Source organism: Dioscorea cayenensis, unplaced genomic scaffold (genome assembly GCF_009730915.1).
Source record: "Dioscorea cayenensis subsp. rotundata cultivar TDr96_F1 unplaced genomic scaffold, TDr96_F1_v2_PseudoChromosome.rev07_lg8_w22 25.fasta BLBR01001644.1, whole genome shotgun sequence".
NCBI lineage: Eukaryota > Viridiplantae > Streptophyta > Magnoliopsida > Dioscoreales > Dioscoreaceae > Dioscorea > Dioscorea cayenensis.
This window is the reverse complement of record NW_024088035.1, coordinates 27,612-37,164: the sequence shown is the minus strand read 5'-3', so window position 1 is coordinate 37,164 and position 9,553 is coordinate 27,612. Positions and strand designations below refer to the sequence as shown.

Sequence of the window (9,553 nt, the reverse complement as noted above, 5' to 3'; positions counted from 1 at the left end):
TTAAATAAAGTCGAACAACTAACAATCAGCCACTTTCTAAACTGTCTGATGGACATGTAAGCATCCTGTTTTTTACTTTTACTGTCGTCACTTAAGTTTTAATGTTTACACTTAATTTTAATGCTTTACGCCTACGTTTTATTTATTCTAATTAAACTTACCTTTTTCCGCATAAGTTTTATTGTTTGCACTTAAGTTTCAATATTTTCCACTTAACTTTAAATGTTTCCACTTAAGTTAAAACATTTCCGCTTAATTTACAATGTTATGCTCAATTTTGCGTGCTTTGATCCGGTAGGACTTATGTCTGGAAGAATGATGTGTCATACACCACTCGGGCGCGTGTCTACTCTCTATTGGAAGGGAAGGAAATGATCGATGATGATGTCATGGATGTATATGTATTGATAATCATGGAACAGATGAATAACGAACCGTACCCTTACAATGTACGCACAGCAATCACCCGACCACTTGCTCTTTTGATGTCCTCAACAGAGCACACAGGAGAAGAGTCATTGCTCATGATGGCGGATGCTGTACGCCGGTTTGCAGATGTCGACGTCATCTTGATGCCTATTATACTTCATGGTCACTTCCATCTCCTCGTACTCGATAAAGTGAAGAAGGAATATATTCATTATTCCTCGTCTGTCAGTCTGGAATATGATCAAGATGCTATCCACATGGTAAACAATGATTTCATTCGTTTAAACTGTTTCTATTTTTGTCTCCGTTTGGCTTGACCGATGCATGTTTTGTTGACAGCGGGAACTATTCGATAGATGTTTAGCAATTGAATTTGGTGATAACGCAGCCGAAGCTTACCCTCTTAGACACAAACGGAATTGCCCGCGGCAAAAGCCGGGTACAGTCGATTGTCCAGTCTATGTCATGCGCTTCATAGAGCAAATACTCGCTGGCGAGAAACTAAAACTTCCCCAGACGGACATTCCACACTTGTGTCTACATTTTGCGGCATGCATATTGATGGATGGCATCGCCCGTGGTCGCCGAACTTTCGGACAGTGAAAGAACTGTTAGGATATGTTTAACAATACATGCCTATTAACTTGACTTTTTCCTATTTTGAGTTCTGGACATATACTTATTTGCATATCACTATTAATATGCTTGTTCGTCATGCTCGAATATGTTTGTCTACTTAAAAAGAATCGTTCTTAGTTAAAATTAGTTCATACTACTTAAACATAGCTAATACTGGGCTTAAATTTCGCTCACGCAAAGAATTAAATTTTGGTATCATCGCTTAAAATTGGTTCATACTAGTTAAACTTTGTTGTTTTCACTTAAAATTAAAACATACCGCTTTTTGTTGTGGCAAGCTACATGTACATAACATCATGTAGTCGATCGACCATCGATACATTACGAGGATCTACGGTTATGACCAGCATCATGGCAACGGCTGCATCGTAATTCACGAACGCTTGATGGTTGTGACTCTAGAAGCTTTCGTCTTGGCCGACCAACTGGCTTCTTGGTGATTGGAGGACGCACAAGTAGTTCGCGGTTGATATCATCTGGTTTGTCATTATCCGTCATCGGAAATATGGCTTCGCTTATGCTTGCTCTGGAAGAGTCCATCAGTGAAGTAGTCATCGATATATCGATGAATATTTGTGTCTCGTCTGCAGATGTGCCACACATGCATGTTTGCATGGAATGCCATACACCGCCACCTACGACATGAGCATGTCCGAGCGCTCAAACCGATGCAGTAGTTCTTTTGGTCAACCACTTCAGAATGGTCACCGTCGGAACGGCCGACCAGTAGGTTGCGAGATTCTTCAAGAAGTTCCTCAATCTTTCGATGAATGACAGGACATAGACATCTCTCCCATCTTTGAGATTGTTCACATCGATGACACAACATGCCCATCAGCTTAAACCTTCGTACGAAAGACAAGTCATGAAATAATAAGCGGAAATATTAAAACTTAATCAGAAACACTATAATTTAATTGTAAAAATTGTAACTTAAGCGGTAACAATTAAAATTAAGCGAAATATTTGAAACTTAAGTAGAAAAATTATAATTTAATCATAAACGATGTAATTTAAGCGATAAATCCTAATATTAAGCGATAACAAGTAAATTTACGCGAAACAATTTAAACGTAAGCAGAAAAAATATAATTTAATCGGAAACGATTGATATTAAGCGGAAACAATTAATATTTAGCGAAATAATTGAAAATCAATCGGTAACAAATAAATTTAAGTGGTAACAAATAAAGTTAAGGGAAATGGTGTGTACCTTATTGAGTCTACCATGTTTGTGACAGGGAGATGGCGTGCCTCTTTTATCCATGCATTAAACGACTCCGCCACGTTTGAGTACATCTCCCTCCATCTATCACCTTTGAACATGTAATTCGCCCAGTGTGCCAGATCGGATTTCTGCATCAACCATTGATGTGCATCCGCCGATGTGCTTAACAGATCGGCAACAACGTCATCGAATTCTTTTTCAGCACATGAAAACGCAATTCTCGATAATATAGACCAGCACCGTTCTTTTAATGACTTGCCAAGTCTGACATTTGCTTTCATGAAGTTTGCTTCCAAGTGGCGCCAACAATATACATGTGGTGAGGAAGGGAATACCTTCGCGACAGCATTGATAAGGCCCTTGGACCTATCAGGTATAAATGTAATAATTTTCACATATTCGTCATCATCGTATATAGTATCTCCAAGCTTTGACAAGAACCACGTCCAGTTCGCATCCGTTTCATTATCTATGATTGCAAATGCTACATGAAAGAAACCATCGTTCCCATCTTTTCCCGTTGCACCTAACAAAGTGCCCCCGTACTTACCGAGCAAGTGAGTTCCATCCAGGTACAGCAATGGCCTACATCCGGTCTTGAAACCAATGACACATGCTTTGAAGGAAAAAAATGCACGTTTGAAAAGGGAACCATCATTCTCTACTATAGCAACGCTACCATGGTTTGTTACTAATACCTTCTTCGCATACCACATCAATAAATCATAGCTCGCCACCTCACTCCCATGGAGAACATCCTTGGCGACCTCTTTCCCTAGCCAAGCTTGTTTATAGGATAAATAGACACCGTGGTCTCGCAACATATCACGCTGAATGTCAATAGCCCTATATAGGGGACGGTCCTTCCGCTTTTGTATGACACGTGCACTCACCCACTTTTTTGATGCCTTGGGATGTGAGGATGTGCCAATACCGCCACCACATGTGTGTGTGGGATACATCGTCTTGATCCTAAACGTCTCGTGGTTACCTTCCATGGACGCATGGACACGCCATTCACAACCTTCAGCAGCGCACTTGACAGTCACTCTCTGCTTGTCATTCTTGATGAATGTAAAGTTAAAATTGCGTTTGATAGAAAAATTTCTAAGTGCATCCTTAAAATGTTCACTGTCAGGAAACTGATCACCGACTTCCATTGAAACAATCTCATGATCTTCTGACGAAGGCCGGATGGCAAGAACCCCCGAAGGTTGTTGATGGGGTGGAAATGTGCCCCTATTGAGTGACATACTCGCCAAAAATGATTCGCTGTAGTGTACAAATCGGATAAGTCTAAGTGAAATCATGGCACTTTTATGCGCAATCAAAAAACTTTAAACAAAAACTTTTACGCGAAATCAAAGAATTTTAAGCGAGATCGTAAAAGTTTAAGCAAACTCGGATAAGTTTAAGCGAAATAGTATAATCTTAAGCGGATGAAGAAAATAGTTTAAGCGATATCGGATAATATTAAGCGAAAACATAAATTATTAAGTGTAAACAGGGAAAGTAAGCGGAAATATATATATATATATATATAATGTTCACAAAAAAGAAGGGTTTTGTTGAATTAAAAATTAAAAACACTAATAAAAAAATTAAAATAATGGTTGGATATGAGGGGGACCAAAACCCATGACTCTCGCATGTAAAGCGCGCGCTTCCATTTAAGCAACCTTTAAGCGATATCGGTTAATATTAAGCGAAAACAGAAAGTTTTAAGTAGTAACGGACAAATATAAGTTGAAATGGATAATGGTAAATGATATCTCTAGAAATTAACCGGAAAGTGCATGCAATAAGTGATGACTCTATACACTATACGAGAAATATTATTTATGAATGAGGACATAATGCAGAAGAATGAAATAAAATGAGTACACATCAAGCAAAGAAAGGATATTTACGACGGGAGTGAGGAATACAATGGCATGTCTACAGCATTTGCATCTGCATCAACAATAAGGTCAACAACAACGCTATTTAGTATTTGATATATTTGGCACATACGCTTGAAGTCAATTTCAGAATCAATGGGACAAATAGTTTGGTTTGCATCGGGTGTGACAAACTTCACTTTCACAATGCTAATGTCAAGCCCCCATCTTTGACATATCTCATCTAGAATTGACTCCTAAGGAGTCGACACTGTGAACTGGAGGACTCGACCCTCCCCTCTATACCTAGCAACTGCGCAAAAGGTATCTATTGGCTGCCTACATGAAGAAAGCATGGTCAACAATTGCATGACCACAAAAAATAAAACCAAAACAAGTGTGGAGAAGCTCACATGAATTGTCTTCCGGGTGAAGAAATATGCAAAGTACAAGAGTGCAAAATAAAACCAGAACAACGGGGAAGAGACAAATCTATCTATCCTGCGTAGATGGAAACAAAAAAAAACCCAACAAAAAGGATGACGGAAGAAGAAGAAGGCAGCTTGGGTTAAAGAAGCATGTAAAGTTCAAACTGACAACCATACTATTTTCCAAAAAGTTGACAAGACCGGGCGCCAGCTTTCCCTCCAAATAGCAAGGCAAAAATGGAATTTTGGATGAAGTTCACTGACGGAGTTACAGCCAGAGACCAATCCGTCAGTAAAATAAAAAAAGAGGGACTGTTTGTCAAATTCAAATGTCAGAGGGACTTTTAGGGATGTTTGAAAACTTTCAGGGACTAAAAAATAATTTTCCCTATATATAATTCCCTACGCTAGTTAGTGATAATCTCTATTTTTCTTATCATCTATAAAATGAATTGACCATAGAATTGAATAAAAATGGTTCTATTTTAGATTGACTTAAAAATATCAGTTAGGAGTTTAATGAAGAGTTTGTGAAAATTAATTTAATTAAAGTGCGAAAGCAAGAGAAATGTGCCATTGCTTTTTTTTAATTGTCGTCCCCTCAATTATTGAGGGGGCGAGTGCTATATATATATATATTATTTTAATTTTATTTTATAAAATCTGCATATAAAAAGATTTTTTTTAAAAATATAGAAATAATAGAAGGTTATTTTCAGACAAAATATTTTTTTGCCCATGCCCTTTATGCCAATTATAACAACTGTTTCATCTGCCAGGTAACTACAAGCGATTATTTTTCCCCCATTATTTTAGATGCTTCAGGGACTGGTTTAGGCGGTGGTATACTGGTATGTCGGTAAATTTTATTTCTGGGTGTTTTGCTGTCAACTGAGTTATCTCATCTTTCAATTTGAAAGCTTCACTGCCAATCTTATACCTTGAATAACAATTTTGAAACCAAGAGCCTGCATCACAATTACCTTAACTTGCTATATTCATCCAATAATTGATTTACCTTATCTTCCATTTCTTTAGCCTGTTCGAAACCGATTCAAATCATGTTCAAAAATCTTTGTGAGAAGTGAGAACACAACTTACTTTTCTTGTTTTAGTATCTGAGATAGGTTTGATTATGCTTAAGAACTTGCAACTTTTTCTCAGAATTTAGGGTTGGCTCTGGACATTGGTAGAGTGATGTAAAAAATTAAGCCAACTTTGCTTTTTATTGTGATTGATCTTTGTTGGGTCTGTTTACTTCCTTGTTTCTCAAATCTTTTTCTTATTTATGGTTGTCAATAACCTTACACAATCTAGAATGTGAAGAAGATGGTGAGACCAAAGACAATGATCTGAAGTTCATTAACTTTCCAGTTGTAGAGTGGCAGATGTGACACTGGACTGTCAGCATTTTTTTTCCCAGAATTTTCTATTATCCATGTTCTTCCTTGATGACCTGGGCCTTAGAAATTAGGATCATCCAATTTGTTTAAATGTGGATGCTTGACTAGTGACTGCTTTTAACCCCCACTCTGTTTCCACTATGATTAATAAAAGACCGAGCAAGTAACACAGTGTATATAGCTTGGCTGCCCTGCTGAGGTAGGAATTTTAGTTCAAAGAATATCTGAACTTGTAGCCAGGCATATGGGTGGCCCTATAAAGGATGCTAGTATCATGTTAGCGAGATGGTTGGAGAATAGTACAGAGTTGCGAACGTCACTACAAACAAGTGTATTACCTATTGGTTGCATAAAATTAGGTCTATCTCGCCATCGCGCTTTGCTCTTCAAGGTCAGGCATCTTACTATTTTAAAATGAGGTTTCTTTCATTATTATCACCATATTTTGGCACACCATCCATGCAATAAACACCATGTTACTTGATCCTTTTTTCTTTATTACCTTGTTATGAAACCATACCTATGCAGGTCCTTGTAGACAAAGTTGGTGTTTCTTGCAAGCTAGACAAAGGAAGCCGGTATGCTGGGGTTGACGATGACGCTGTTAACATAATAAATTAGATATCGGAAGGTATGTGTTTATGTTTTTGAAGTAGTGTCACTCTTAGAGGATCAGTACCTGCTAAAAAAATAGTGAGTTCTTGTATAATAACATTTGGGGTTAACTAAGTTATTCTTGAAAGTTCATTTTTTTTTAAAAAAAAAGTTATTGAGCTGTTGGTATTTTTTCATTTACCTATTAATGTTTTTATGATTTCACAAATAATTTCATTTTTTTTGTTTTTTGAATTTGACAGCTTTTTACCACTTTCTATAAGTATCTTTTAAATGCTGCTTATTTTGTGTATGCAGTTTCATAACATGGAATTGTGAATTGTGCATAAGTATAACTATATATTTCCCCTTCATTTTTTTTACCTCCTATCTCTGAAGGGTTGATTTAATACTATTGCCTCTGCAAATGTTTATTTGACTGAAACAATTGTAATGTGTTGAAATGATTTGGCTTTTTCTTTTTCCTTTTTTTTTTTTTGGGTATGATTACATTGTTCCTTCAATGTGAAAAAAATCGGATTATGTTAGTAATAAAGGAATTGTTGTTGAAATCAGTGAGCTCTGGTTGTATTCATATGGGTCATGCTTCTTGTCATTGTTAATGAAGACTACTGATACTTTTCACAACAAAAATGTGGTGTTTTCTAATTCTCAATGCCTAATATCTTCTTTAACTCCTCACTTCTTCATTTGTTCTTTTTTTTAGGGAATTCTTGGTTGATCTCATGGCGGACCCTGGCACTCTTATTCCAGCAGATGTACTGAGCGCAAAAGATGCGCCCTTAAGTTTAAGTAATTCAAGACTCGCAGAAAGCTTCAATTCCTGGACCGCAAATAAACCAGGGGGTGAGTCGGGTGACTTATTGGGATCCAAACAGTAAAATGATAATGAATCTGGAGCTTCATCATTAGATAATAATATCTCAGATAAAAGGTCAAGGCATGAGAAGACAATACTAGTACCTTTTGTTGCAAATAGTGGAACATCATCCATAACAGTTGGTGGTAGTTCAAGTACAAATACAAAGGGTTTGTGTTTTGATCAACCAAATCAAATCCCTTCAAAGCAGAAAGGCATTACTGTAGCACCTTTGGATGTTAATAATTCGGTTAGTGAGAAACTCAAAGATAGTACCAAGTTTACTGCACGTCAAGATTCTAGAAACCTTTTTTTGTCGAAATGAACCTTTCCAAGAAATTGGAGTCGGAAAAAAACTTCGGACCACCCAAAGTTACTCGATAATAAAAAAATATGAGTATCGGAGGCGCGAGAAAGCATTGCCCCATTACTCGCAAGGCCTCAACAACCATTGATTTGGAAAAAATCGGCTCGCTTGCAATGAGGTTCCAAACACGAAGCAATATAAATTTGTGGAAGGAATTTTACCGAGAAAAGAGATAGGAATGAATGATTTTAATGCTTCCTCTTCTCATCAATCAACTGCAGATGGGAAGGCATTGCTTGATGGTTCTAGTGGAACTAGTAGCTCATTTGTCACCGGCGAGATACTTCCCGATAGTAAGAGGAATGGTGCCTTCAGGTCTTTGGTCGTCCCTTCTGAGTTCAACAAATCGAACATTTCCTCTGGATTACATCAAGATGGTCTTGATAGGATGTATATTGGCCAAACTACTCCACAAGCTAATAAACAACTGAATCAACCATCAGAAAGAAAAAAGCAGAACTGAAGATCAGATGGCTTTGCAAAGCTCTGCTGAAATGAATGAACCAATAAATGACATTGAAAAACATGATCAGAAGAAGCACTTGGGGACAGACATGTCATTGAAGAACCTAGAATCCTCTTCCTTTCCTTTGGAAGTGAGGTCAAGCAGGCTTGATTCAATGCTTGATGATGTGGCGGAACCAGAAATCCTGTGGGAACACCTTGTCATTGGGGAAAGGATTGGATTAGGTACCATTTTGTTATTGTTAATGAATGATTTCTTGGAGTTCTCTCTACATTGATGGGCAGATGCTCATATTTAGCAATTTAAAACACCATCAAATTATATTTGATATACATCTAATAAGGTTGAATGAAGCTAATTTCATTCATATATATCATTTTACTATCAGGATCTAATAAAATCGTGAAGCCCTTATGTTTACAATTGTTAATTTTCCATTATCAGTGATTGGTTGTTTCACATTGTTTACTGAAAAGGAGCACATGACACCATTTTTCTAGCAATATTTACCTTTTAGCGTGCATCTTATTTTGCTTGAGAATTAATTATGTGGTTGTTTTGTTTCACTGAACAGGTTCTTATGGGCAAATATACCGTGCAGATTGGAATGGCACGGTGAGTTGTTAATTGCGATATCACTTGCACTCTTTATTATTAGCAACCTTTCGAGTTAAATAAAAACTATTTGACTTTTTCCAGTTCTACTTTTAGAGTTCTCTTCTGCCTTTTTTCCCCCAATAGTTGATTGGTTTTGTCTTATGGTTGACTATCCTCTAATTTTATTATATAATAGATTTCTGAAATTTTGGGTCTAATATGTAAGCATTCTTATCTTTGATGCTTTGAGTGCCTATTATTATGAGATATCTTGGTAATATTTAAGGATGAGAAGTGTTTTGACCGGTAGGCCTTTTTTCTTATAGTTTGACTTTCTTTAAGTAGGATATTGAGGTTTACCTTATGGTTTTTATGAGCTACTTCCGGTAAAATGCTCAATGGTTGCAATTGAACATGTAGATGTGCAATGTGAGGAATTTCATAATAGGGCTTGATGGTTTGAGTTGAGGATATTGATCACCAAACTGTTTGACAAGACTTACAAATAATTTTTTCTGTTAAATTTTTTTTTATATGTTGATTGTTTTTGTTATGTTCCTATTTTTCCATGTTGAGAGTATCAGTCATGAAGTTGTTTGATTATAGTTTGTATAAGGAAGTAGTTAATTGAGTTATTCAGAG

The 9,553-nt window shown here is 36.8% G+C and overlaps 1 protein-coding gene across 1 annotated transcript; it reads right to left on the bottom strand.

Moving 5' to 3' along the window:
- Window positions 1-1,389: 1,389 nt before the first annotated feature.
- On the bottom strand, window positions 1,390-3,549 carry LOC120256790. Its single transcript, XM_039264458.1, has 3 exons — window positions 2,282-3,549; window positions 1,735-1,913; window positions 1,390-1,652 (listed from the first exon to the last, which is right to left on the bottom strand). Exons 1-3 carry the CDS (start codon window positions 3,547-3,549, stop codon window positions 1,390-1,392), a joined length of 1,710 nt encoding a protein of 569 aa, XP_039120392.1.
- Between the last annotated feature and the right edge of the window lie 6,004 nt (window positions 3,550-9,553).

Bases quoted from the DNA above. Each gene is read 5' to 3' on its own strand.
- LOC120256790 (XM_039264458.1), bottom strand. From the start codon at position 3,549: ATGTCACTCAATAGGGGCACATTTCCACCCCATCAACAACCTTCGGGG. The intron at 1,914-2,281 runs GTACACACCATT...TTTCGTACGAAG, and splicing joins AACATGGTAGACTCAATAAG to GTTTAAGCTGATGGGCATGT. The intron at 1,653-1,734 runs GTTTGAGCGCTC...GCACATCTGCAG, and splicing joins CCAAAAGAACTACTGCATCG to ACGAGACACAAATATTCATC.